This window comes from Dermochelys coriacea, chromosome 1 (assembly GCF_009764565.3).
Source record: "Dermochelys coriacea isolate rDerCor1 chromosome 1, rDerCor1.pri.v4, whole genome shotgun sequence".
Lineage (NCBI taxonomy): Eukaryota > Metazoa > Chordata > Testudines > Dermochelyidae > Dermochelys > Dermochelys coriacea.
Window position 1 is genome coordinate 216,886,604 of NC_050068.2, and position 12,194 is coordinate 216,898,797.

A 12,194-nucleotide genomic window follows, 5' to 3' on the forward strand; every position below is an offset into this window, starting at 1 on the left:
GTCATATACATACACAAGATTTTTTTCTGTGAAACTCACTGAACTATTTGCATCTATAACGGCTTGGGGCAGTGAGTTCCACAGGTTAATTCCATTTGAAGTGGATATAGGCAGGGCTCAGAGGGCTGCTTCAACACAGTTATTATGTCTGGGCTTCCCATCTGCGCCATGATTGGTGGAGGTGGAATAAACATGTTCATCCATCCATACCACCCCTATAAGAAGTGCAGAAGTCTTTAGAAAACAGACAGTGCTGAGCTCATAATAGGGCAATAGAGATGTTTTTTCAATGGCTTCTAAAGAAATTCAGAAAAGACAGCTGATGACATTGGGAGATTGGGGTGGGGAAAGGAGTGATTGGTAGCAAGCAGAGATAGGTTTAAGTTGGGTCTTAATTTGAAAAGAGGGGGTTTCAAATCTAGGGTTTAGAGTCCAATCTGTCACTAACTGGAAACAAAGTGCCATGGTATAGAATGAGGTCTAACATATCACCTTTCTCTCCCTTATCTCCTCCAACATCTAAAGCGAGGCTCTCATATGATGCAGATGTTTCAGTTAATGACATGATGGAAGATCTCCCTCATGGCCCAGTGGAGACCATCCGGAAGTATTTCCCTGAGACGTGGATTTGGGATTTAGTTCCAATGAAGTAAGTGATGTTTATGGGATGTGGTGAATGTGGTCAACTGGGTTACACAGACACTCAGAAGAAGTTGCTCAGACACCATGAGATGTGCTTATGTCCTTCTGTGAAAGATGGAGTACCTGTTGTAGATAGACTAGAGAGAGACAAGCATGAGGGATGGATAGGCAGGTAGAGGAAAGGCAGGAAGTAAGTTAGCTAGTTCTACTAATATACCACAGCCACTCCTTCTCCTCTCTGTAACTGGAAGAGAATTGTGTGGATCTCAATTAACAATCCCCTGTTAAGTGTGTGTGTGTGTGTGTGTGTGTGTGTGTGTGTGTGTCAGAGGGAGGTGTAATTTCTTTTTGGTCCCAACTCTGGTGCAGAAGTCACTATTAGCTATGCATCTCATCCTTTTCTATAGCCGTCTGTCTGAGGGATTTTCTGTTGTTCACCATGGAACCCCACCCCTTGTCTTGTTACCTGGATGATTCTTCTGCAGAGCTGGATGTAGGATGGGATGGGAGGAAGTGCTCTGCAGTGAGCCTACAATAACCAACCAGCAGGCACACCCCAGTGCTCCCAAAGGACCCTGCAATTACAACAGGGGGGAGGGGGTTAATTCAGGATGCTGTGAGAGACACAGTTGTTTTCCCCCAAAGCTAGGAAAGCTCCTCCCATCTCCTTGTTCTTGTTTGGTCACCAGGTCTGATGGAAGAGCTGATTTGGCCGTGACCATCCCCGACACCATCACAGAATGGAAAGCCAATGCGTTCTGCACTTCAAGTGATACTGGCTTTGGCCTGTCCCCGACCGTGTCCCTCAGAGCCTTCCAGCCCTTCTTCGTGGAGCTCACCCTGCCCTACTCTGTGGTGCGCGGCGAGGCCTTCACACTAAAGGCCACTGTCTTCAACTACCTGACCCGCTGCATCAGGGTAAGGGATACTCACACCTTTGCTCAGCAGGGGGCAGGGAGGAGACCACATGAGCCAGTTGAAACATGGCTTCCCATCCAGGGGAGGCAGCTGATTGGTCCCTAGGAAATTGTCTTATTACAGTGGTAAGAAATGGGTGATGGAAAGGAGGAATCTGATTGGCTTCTAGGTGTGTGTTACTACTGGGGTACAGAGTGGGCATTAGGAAAGAAGGAATCTGTTTGCTGACAAAGGTTTGCGAGCTGCAGATACACCTGAGACCAACTTCCTGTGTGGCTGAAGGCACCTGGCCTTAGACTTCCTGTGCCTATCTCATGACCCCATGGCAAGCAAGGCACCTGGGGTGACCACACACTGTGCATCACCCCTTACTCTAGTGGAGACTCTCAGCTTCCTGGAATGGACACGTGCGCTAGGCCTTTGGCCTCATGCCACACAACCCCCCGAGCTGCACTACAGCTGCTGGGAAACTCACTGGCCTGTTGCATCCATGGAAACAGCACTGACTCTTTAGCCCCACTAGCCTGCAGTGTATTTCTGCTCCAGCACAAGGGACTGGAGGGGACTCAGGAAGGGGGTCCCTGCAAAATTGTGGTGACTTTTCTCTCAGCTTTTATTTAAATTGGTTTCATTCTAAATAAAGTAAAGCGGGAACAAGCTCTATGGTGTTAAGAGCCCCCAAGGCACTCTCATCTGCTTCCCCATCCCTTTCCTGCCCTTCACTACACTCACTGATGGTCCCCAATTCTGTTCTCTGTCAGCTACTCCCAGATAGCCCCCTCTCCCCACAGCCAGCACTTCGCCTCCTCCCCTAACAAGACACCAGAGGGGTCTCAGACTCAAGGTGGTAAATTTGAGGTCACCATTTTGTCTTTACTCCCACAACTGGTCCTGAGTCACTCAGGCCCTGCAGTCACCTGTTTCTTCAGAGCCATGCACCCAACTCTCTGCCCCTCCTCAGTCTCCTGCACCTCCCCAAACCACAGTACCCCTCAGTTTTCTCCACCTCAATCCCTGTCCCACCAAATCCCTGTGGCCCCCAAACTCCATGTCCCCTCTCCTCCCCTGCATTGTCTCATCTCCATTTACCCACAACCCCCTTGAACCCTTCTCTCTCCCTGCCTGATGGCACCTTTCTGTACAATGGACAGGTCAGCATCTCACTGGCTTCATCTGATGACTTCCGGGCTACCCCTGTGGAGAAGGAAGAAGAATCTTATTGTCTCTGTGTGAATAGACGGAAAACAGTGTCTTGGGCTGTGACCCCAGAATCTCTGGGTAAGGGACCTGGCAACTTTAAAATCTCAGGATCAGGGACTAATGGATGGCTCCTAAACTTCTGAGAAAGGGACCAAATGGCACCGAAATTTCTGGATAAGATTTCTGGTGGCTCCAACCTCTCTGGAAGGGACTGATCTGCTGTGAAAGGAGGAAGGCTGGCCTTATGGCTGAGGCATGGACTGGATTCAGGAGACCTAGACTCAGTGTCCAGCTCTTGGGAAAGTCAATGTCCCAGTGCCTCAGTTTCCCCATCTGTAAAACTGGAATAATACATTCATCCATGTATGGGAGGTGCCAGACACGACTGCGATGAGGGCCATATGAATACCTGGACTGACATACTGGTTGGGTCTGAAATTTCTGGAAAAGGAAGATGATGGCTCTGACACCATGCAGGGGTCTGAGTGTCAGAATCTGAAGACCTGCCCCTGCACTCCCCTCCACCCCATCTGGCCCAGCCCCATTCAGTGTAGCCATTGGAGCTGAGGGGTTGGAACTAAGGCTTCTGCAGAGCTGTGCTATAGTGCTAACCTACATGTGACTTGAGCTCTGCCCTCTTTAGAGAGGTTTCCATGTAATCAGTGGTGCTGCAAAGAACAACACCATGTGAACGACACTGACACCCCTGTAGCTGCAGTGCCTGGCAGAACATTTATCCTTCTTTGTTTCAGGTACTGTGAATTTCTCAGTGAGCGCTGAGGCCCTGAAGACAGATCTGCCCTGCGGGAACGAGGTAGTGGAGTCCCTAGACAAAGGGCGGAAGGACACGGTGATCAAACAGCTGTTAGTGGAGGTAGGTGGGCTGTTTAGTCCCTGTGGTATAGAGAAGCCATGATAACTTACTGCTGTGTAGTGACAACTGATATAATGCTACAGGTCTTCTCAGTTTTATAGGGAAACCTTAATGACTTCATATGATCAGACATTGTCTAATGCTGTAAAGGGAAGCAGCGATAAGTCACTACATTGGCCAGTATAAACTGTAATAGTGCATCACTTCTTACAGGAAAATACTGGGACCTTGTTGCACCGTGTGCTTGAAATAATGAGCAAAGGTGATACCTTTGCCACAGCCATGTCTTTTGGGACAGAAACCATGACTTTTCGGTTTTGTCCATAACAAGTCATGGGATCAAGCCCTCAGCAGTGTAGATTGGCATAGCTCCATTCAATTCAATGAGGACTTGTGGCACCTTAGAGACTAACAAATTTATTTGAGCATAAACTTTCGAGAGCTACAGCTTACTTCATCGGATGCATGTAACTCATGAAAGCTTATGCTCAAATAAATTTGTTAGCGTCTAAGGTGCCACAAGTCCTCCTTTTCTTTTTGCGAATACAGAATAACACAGCTGCTACTCTGAAACCATTCAATTCAGTGCAGCTCTGTGGATTTACACCAGCTGTGAATGTGGACCGTGGTCCTTGTAAATAGAGCTGTGCGAATAACTTATTTTTTGGTTTGCTGGCCAACTGAAAAGTCAAAAAAAGAATCGTTTTGGGCCAAGGCAAATGTTTCACGGTTTTTTGATGAACCAAAACTGACAAAAAATGTAGTTTTAAGTCCAACAAAAAGTTTGATAATGACCTGACATGAATCATATTGTTGTTTTTTCAAATTGTTTTACTTTTTTTCAACATAAAATTAAACTAAAATTTTTAAAAAGTAATATTGAATTGAAAAATCAAAATATTTGGTTTAGAAAATGTCCAGACAAGATGTTTTGATTTTTTTAACTGAAACAATTTGGTGAATTTAGCACAAATGTGAAAAAGGTTTTTGTCAATCCAAATCCTCATTTTACTGCGAAAAATTTCCAAAAAATTTCTCCCAGATCTACTTGTAAACCTTGCCGGCCCATTCCCTAACAGGACACTTCCAGGAACTGTAACAAATCTTGTGCTGTCGTGACCAGTGTAGTAGAATATGGGAGAGTGACTGAATTTTAAAACATTTGTGAATGATTAGTGAATTATCATTATTTATTTTAAATCATTTGGTTGCAAAAAATTAAAAAATGCTCAAGGTAATGTGAGCCAATGATTTTTTTGCATATTTTTCTATAAATTTGTGTCTCTTTTAGATTTTGTGATGAAGAACCCCTGGCTTTTCCAATTTTTTTTTTTGACGTGACACCCAGCCAGCCTAAACAATATCTCATAATATAAATCTCCATAGCTATTCTATGTAATAGGGAAGTAGTGATAACTTGTTACATAGTCTGATCAGAGCACAATCACGTGATAGACGGTAGCCACTCCTCTTTCCATTATAGGAAAGCACTAATCATTTTTAAATTGTGTGATGTAAGCAGTAACACGTGATCTAATACTGCAGATCCTCTCTGAGTTACAGAAATGGATCCCACCTTTTTCAGTAAGATACAATTCACATTATTGTATCAATGCAGAAAAAACAACTCTGTAAGCTTCAAGGTAAGAATGAGTCCTGTGGGTGCCACGCTTAGGAAAAACATGAGCAAATTGGAGTGAGGACAGCAACAAAAATTATAAGAGGTTTAGAAAACCTGATCTATATGGAAAGGTTGAAAGAACTGGGCTTGTTTAGTCTAGAGAAGGCTGAAGGGGAACAAGATAAAAATCTTCAAATATGTTACTCTTGGGGGAATTCTGCACCATGTCTTCTGCAGTTTTTTTTGGTTCCTCACAGAAAAATGACTTCTGAGGGGAAACAAAGGGAAGCGCAGTCACTCCCCCTCCCTGGCAGCCTGGAGCAGCTGGAGGAGATGTAAATCAGCATGGTGGGGGACGGGGAGGACTGGGCGGGCAGGTGAGCAAGCAAGCAAAAGAATGAGAGAGACTCGGTCCCTCTGGCTTGCTATTGCGACAGGCCCAGCGTGGAGGGGCAGGGCTTTGGGGTGTTTGGAGGAAGGAGTGAGGCAGGCTGACCCCTAAGGCAGAGCATAATGTAGCAGCCTGCCTGCTTATTTGTTCCCATTCTTAGTGAATTCCCCCAGGAGCATAAAACAGGTGTAAAAGTTTTAAGGCTCCTTTACATTGCCAGAGTGGTGTAAAGGAGCCCTATTGTAAATGACAGTATGGCCTTATAAATGCTTATGGTGCTTGAGTGATTAGAACTGGTCTAAATTTTTGGACTGAAACAGTTTCCTATCAAAATGTACACCATTAACTGTTTACTTCTGACCTTTCTGGAGATGGTCAGTAGCCAATATAAACGATGAGTTTGATTCCCCAGCCCTCACTTGCTCTTCAGTTGCCTGTGATATAATATGAACATATGGCTGCATATAACATTGTTATATGTTGACTAATAACTAGAAATAAAGGGTCAAGCCTAGCTACATTACTGTTAGGCAAAGAGGGTTTGGGGATTTCCTCCAATGATCCCTACTTCCATTCTCCATCCATTGTATTGTAGTTGAAATAAATTACCAAAATAATTGAAATGGGTATGATTATATTGTGTAATTTTTACACATAAAGTATGTAGAATTTTAATATATTATATGCAGAATTTTTAAAGTTTTGGTGCAGAATTCCCCCAGGAATAATATGTGTTATAAAGAGTATGGTGATCAATTGTTCTCTATGTCCACCAAGGACAAGAAGTAATTGGCTTAGATTGCTGAAAGGGAGATTTAGGTGGGATATTAGGAAAAACTTTCTAACTATAAGGGTAGTTAAGTATTGGCACAGCAATGGGGTAGCTAACATGGGACATTTGGGTGGGCCCCGACTTTGTGTGGGCAGGCAATGATGAGGGAGAGGGGGAGCAGGAGGGATCAGGGTCCCATCTCCTCCGGCTGACCTTGCGGGGGCGACGGATGCTCTGGCTAGGGGCCCCCAGGGGTCTCACATGTGCACACAGCTCTGAAAGGAGATGCCGCTCTCCAGTGCGCACAGTTCCCAGCACCCATCCCGTCCCTACGCCAGGCTCAGTTCGTCAAGATGGCACGGCAGGCAGACCTTTTTTTGGGATCTCCTCTGCTACTGCCTCCCCCGAGCCACCCCGCCCGCCCTCCTCCTACTGCTGTGTGCATGCATGGCATGTGCATCTGGTGTTCCGCTGCTCTGCCACTGCTGTCCCTCTCCCTCCAGCTGGCTGGGGCTGTGTGTAATGCACCCAGCGCGCAGTGTCCTCCAGGTCTGGGTTGGGCTAGCGCTAGGGCTGGAGCAGAGCCGGGGCTGCAGGGGTGGACCTGGATGCTAAGTGGGTGAAGAACGAGAGGGAAAGCCCACTTTTCACACTTGGTTACTATTCACTACCTGGCAAAAGTTGGAAAAAGGAGGAAAACCGACTATTCTAAGAATAAAATATTGCGGGGGAGGGGTGTGTTTCAGAAACAAAAATTGTTTTGACTAAACCCTTTTTTTTCACAATATTTAGTTCCTGAGTTTTAGTCAAAATTGTTATGGTCATCTCAATAAATAACAGGGCTTCTTCCTTATCTCAAGCCATGGGGGTCTGGGCCTTTGGAGCAAGAGAAGCTGAGTTCTATCCCTACTGTAGCCCTACAGGACTAATCGGCCACAGTGTGTAATGGTGAATTTCTAGGTGGCCCTGGGTCATTACAATATGTCATTTCAGGGCACTGAGCACTTTGGCCCTGACTCAGCAAAGCTTGCTTTACTTTAGACACATGAGTTGTCCCATTGATCTCAGGTAGACTTAAAGTTAAATACTTGGCAGGATTGAGCCCCTACATCACTTCATTAATATCACAGCATATTATCAGCACCAGCACCTGGTGTAAAGCTGGAAGTTCTCTCTGTGTAACAAGCAAAGCCCATGTTTTACAGTGTGCTAACAGCAACTAATCACCCATGGTAGATCACTGCTATATCCTCCCCTTGGGAGTAAGGAGGCAATAACTTGTTAGTAGCTGATTTTCAGCTATTATCTGCTGGCTTTACGAGAATTATTATTACATGAGAATTTTCAAGTCTCCCTCTTTCTCTGATTCACTTCCTTTTCTTTCTTTCTTTCTTTCTTTCTTCTCCCCAGCATTTTCCCTTCTCCCCATCTCTCACCATCACCCCTCCCCAGATGTTTCTGCCACCGGGTGCTCAATGTCTCTGCAGGTTCTCACCTTTCTCATTTTCCTTCCCCTTCCCTTTTCCTCCCCAACCTAAAGCCTGAAGGGCTTGAGAAGGAAACGACCTACAACTTCCTGCTCTGTGCAGCTGGTAAGAGCCCCACCCCTCCTGATTTGCCTCTGCAAAGAGAAGGGCGGAAACCGCGGGTGTCTGAGTGGAAGAGCTAACTAGAAGCAGTAATATGGGACTGAAGAAAGTGGGGCACCTCCAGCTGGATAACGAGGAAATGTTTCCTAACACTGAAGGGCTGGAATGGCCCCCAAGGGAAGGGCTGGAAGCGTAGGTCTTAGGAAACGTTCCTGACCCGGGTCCTGGGAGGTTGGGCTAGATGGGATTTAATAGGGCTTTCCCCTTCTCTCACTCTCTTATTCCATGGAGTGAAATTACAAACTGGAAGGTGCCAGAGAAAGAGCTGGAGACTACAGTTCCCATGTCTCGCCAGGTGGTGGCACCTCGCTCCATGTGGAGGGCTGGGGTGGCGGGTGAGGGGATCACCCCTAAGAGAGGAGTTGGGGGTGGGTGGGGGGTTCACTATAAAGCTATTGAGGAATGGAGCTGCTAAAGGCAGGGAGCCCCTGTGCAGTGCCAGAGGAAAGACAGCAGCAGGGGCAATGTCCTAGCTCCTGTGCTGGGGCCTAGTCACTGCTACCCAGGGGGGGATTTTACTACAATCCCATCTGTGTCACTTTTCCCCAGGAAAGACAGCGCCGCAGCTAATGCCCCTGAAGCTCCCAGAGAACGTGGTGCAGGGCTCAGCCAGAACCTATTTCTCAGTGCTAGGTAAGTGAGGCAGTCCGAAGAGCCCAGCTGTGGGTGCTGCTGCCGTTCCCTCCCGCTGCCTGACGGTACTGGTCTCTCTACGCGTTCCACTCTTCACCCCGTTGTGCACCCATCACAGCCCCTCCACTTATCCCCCAGCTGCCCACTGCTGTAGTCTCTTGCTAGCACTTCACCCCTTTTTCTCTCTCCTTCCCCCCACCTCCGCCTCTGGGCCCACGTCTCTAGCTATTCATCCAGCCTAGTGCTCCCATCTGTTCTTCCAGCAGCATGCCCTTCATTTTGCCTTTCATGTGTCCCTTCTCTCTCAGAGCATATTTCTCTGTCTCCTCCTTTCTCTGTGTTGTGTGTGTGTCTCTCTTTCCCTCCTATTGCCTGTGATCTCACAAGCCTGTTCTGGATGTCTCACATTAGCATCCTTGCTCTGCGGTGCACTCTACCTCCGCAGGCAGGCGGCTGGGCCACACTGACTCCCTGTGTCTCCATCCCCAGGCGATATCCTGGGCACAGCTATGCAGAACCTGCAGCAGCTTCTCCAAATGCCCTTCGGCTGCGGGGAGCAGAACATGGTCCTGTTTGCCCCCAACATCTACGTCCTGGACTATCTGAATAAGACGGGGCAGCTGAGCGAGGAAACCAAATCCAAGGCCGTCGGATACTTAGTCAGCGGTGAGGAGGGACGGGGCTTCTGTTTCTTTACTTGCTCCGTTCCAAGGTCATGCTAGGAGCTTTTTGTGTCTGCCTTGCTCAGATAATGCTTCCACTGGGAAGGATGGATGGACTGAGGGGACCACCTGTCTCTCGGGCGGGAACCCACTTGAACCTTCTCAGCCCTGTCATCCCATTGCTCTCCAGTGTGTGAGCCCAGTGGTAATTCTTACCCCAGCAAACTAGACTCGGCTCCCCAGGTGGCCTATAGGCCTTTCCTAGTCACCAGTGTATTGACAGCACCATCACAACTGACCCCTCACCTTTGAATCAGGGCCTCTGACACCCCCTCCCACCTCACCCTGCACCAGAGGAAAGAGGTTGCCTTTCCCAGGAGCTATGCTGAGTAGTTACCCTTTAATGGTTGGTGGTGTTACAATAGATCACTTCCCAACAGGGGGTGCCATAGTACAGTAGCATGCTTAGATCTAGGGTGAAATCTAGGAATGTAGAGAACTCTACTCTCTGGAAGTGCTCGATGGGAGAAGATGGGTCCAAGTGGATGAATGACTGAATGACACAGCCTGGGTACTGCACTGCACTGGGTGAACTGCACAGGGTGCACTGGGTGCATTTCTGCTGATGACATGCAAGGCAGAGAAGAAGAGCTGGGTTGGTTCTGCAGCTCTGGCAGCAGTAAATGGAGCAAAACCTGGTGTCAGGGTTCCCTCCCCACTCTGAACTCTAGGGTACAGATGTGGGGACCCACATGAAAGACCCCCTAAACTTATCTCTAGAAGCTTAGGTTAAAAACTTCCCCAAGGCACAAATTTTTCCTTGTCCTTGGATTGGTATCACTGCCACCACCAAGTGAGTTAGAAAAAGATTTAGGAAAAGTACCACTTGGAGTTCCTATTTCCCCAAAATGTCCCCCCAAGTCCCTTCACCCCCCTTTCCTGGGGAGGCTTGAGCATAAAAAGGTGAGCACAGACCAGACTCTTGGGTTTTTAGGACAGATTCTTAAAAACAGAACTTTTATTATAAGGGAAAAAAAGTAAAAGGATTTTACAGGGTAATTAGATTTAAAACACAGAGGATTCCCCTCTAGGCAAAACTTTAAAGTTACAAAAAAACAGGAATAAACCTTCCTCTTAGCATAGGGAAAATTCACAAGGTAAAACAAAAGATACTCTAACACATTTCCTTGCTATTACTTACAATTTCTGTAATTTTAGATATAGCATTCAGTAGGAGCTGAATTACTTGCTTGGTCTCTCTCTTTGTCTCTGGAGAGAACAACAAAAGCCCAAAACAAAAACCTTCCCCCACAGATTTGAAAGTATCTTCTCCCCTTATTGGTCCTTTTGATCAGGTGCCAACAGGTTAGCCGAGCTTCTTAACCCTTTACAGGTAAAGAAGGGATTTTATGCTGCCCTTAACTGTATGTTTATGACACCTGGGTTTAAGCCTTGTTTTCACTAATGGAGATTTGTCAGTTTGTAACACATTTAGCCAACTTGTAGTTTTAATACATGTTAGTTGATCAAGGTAAACTCTAGGCTCCTCGCTAAGGTTAACTCGACCAGCTAACATGTGAAACTACACATACCTTGTCTGTGTTAGGATTTAAACACGTGATAGCTAGCAATGTTGGTAATGCTCCTTTATTCCTAATGTGGACATGACCTTTGCCAGTAAAGCCAGTAGTCATGACTCTGAACACATGCAGGGCAGAGCTGCTGAGTGACAAGGGGCCCTTTCCACATAGTCACTTTTCAGAACAGCCCCACTTTGGGTCACACCTTGGATTATTCCTCATTCTCCATTTCTGCTCCACCCTGTTTTTAATGAGGTTCAGCAATCTTTCAGAGACAGCCTTCCCATTTATTTTAGGTGCTGCAAAGGGATCCTTGAACCTGGTATAAGGTGGCTAGTAGATGCACATCATAATCCTGTTCCCTGTACCTTCATTTAACACCTAATAGAAGACCAAGACCCCTCTGCTGAGAAACTGAGGCTATTTTTAGGAATGGGAGGCCTGCCTGGCTTGTGTACTCTACATCGGACCTGTTTCTGTGTCTATGGCTTGATCTAAACCCAACTTTGTACCAGTGTAACTATTTCAGTTAGGAGGTGATATTTTACCAAAACAATTAAATTAGTACCGCCCGTAGTGTGGATGCAGTTCTACACCCTTCTCATCTGGGAACAAGCTGTACTGGTATTAGCACTTTTATACTATCGTAACTACATCCACACAGGGGGATTCGCTGCATTTTAACACTACTGATATGATTCAAGCAGAATGTTTGTGTGTAGACAGGGCTGAAAATTCTCTTTTCCTGGCTGACGTCTACAGCTGGTCTTTATTGCAGTAAAACACAACCTCATTCTCCCTTTCAGGTTACCAGACACAGCTGAAGTACAAACACTGGGACGGCTCCTACAGCACATTTGGGCCACAACATGGGCAATCAGGGAACACCTGGTAAGATTTCAGTGCTGCTGAATTCTTTCCCTTCCCTTCATATAACCTGGAGCTTGCCCATTGTTAACAGGTGCTGATCATGAAGGTGCAGAGGAGAGGGGAGGAACTCTAGAGCTGATGATGTGGGATAAGGCAACTATGAGAGGTGGTAGGAAAGGGAGTTTAGTTTATGTGCTAGAGGCCTTTGATTTTGGATTAATAATCATTTACAGCCTCCTCATTCCCTGCTCAGCTCAGGTTAGAGCAGCCTGGGGGCTGTTCTAACTTCCTCCAGTTGGTCACAGTCCCTTGAGGACCATACATCAGCTAGGTATATCCAGAACACAGCACACTCCAGCCCCTCACTTTCTGTACCAGGGGC

General features: G+C 46.7%; 1 protein-coding gene across 7 annotated transcripts in view; it reads left to right on the plus strand.

Annotated features, from left to right (window-relative positions):
• LOC119860433 (alpha-2-macroglobulin-like) overlaps nucleotides 1–12,194 on the plus strand; it is an 81,263-nt gene that overhangs the window by 47,291 nt on the left and 21,778 nt on the right. For all 7 annotated transcript variants that reach the window (XM_043513902.1, XM_043513914.1, XM_043513904.1 and 4 more), the window contains 8 exons: nucleotides 526–649; nucleotides 1,332–1,560; nucleotides 2,712–2,838; nucleotides 3,513–3,634; nucleotides 7,959–8,010; nucleotides 8,617–8,700; nucleotides 9,190–9,366; nucleotides 11,749–11,833. In XM_043513902.1, the coding sequence (XP_043369837.1) occupies nucleotides 526–649; nucleotides 1,332–1,560; nucleotides 2,712–2,838; nucleotides 3,513–3,634; nucleotides 7,959–8,010; nucleotides 8,617–8,700; nucleotides 9,190–9,366; nucleotides 11,749–11,833 (1,000 nt within the window). The remainder of the gene's footprint in view (nucleotides 1–525; nucleotides 650–1,331; nucleotides 1,561–2,711; nucleotides 2,839–3,512; nucleotides 3,635–7,958; nucleotides 8,011–8,616; nucleotides 8,701–9,189; nucleotides 9,367–11,748; nucleotides 11,834–12,194) is intronic.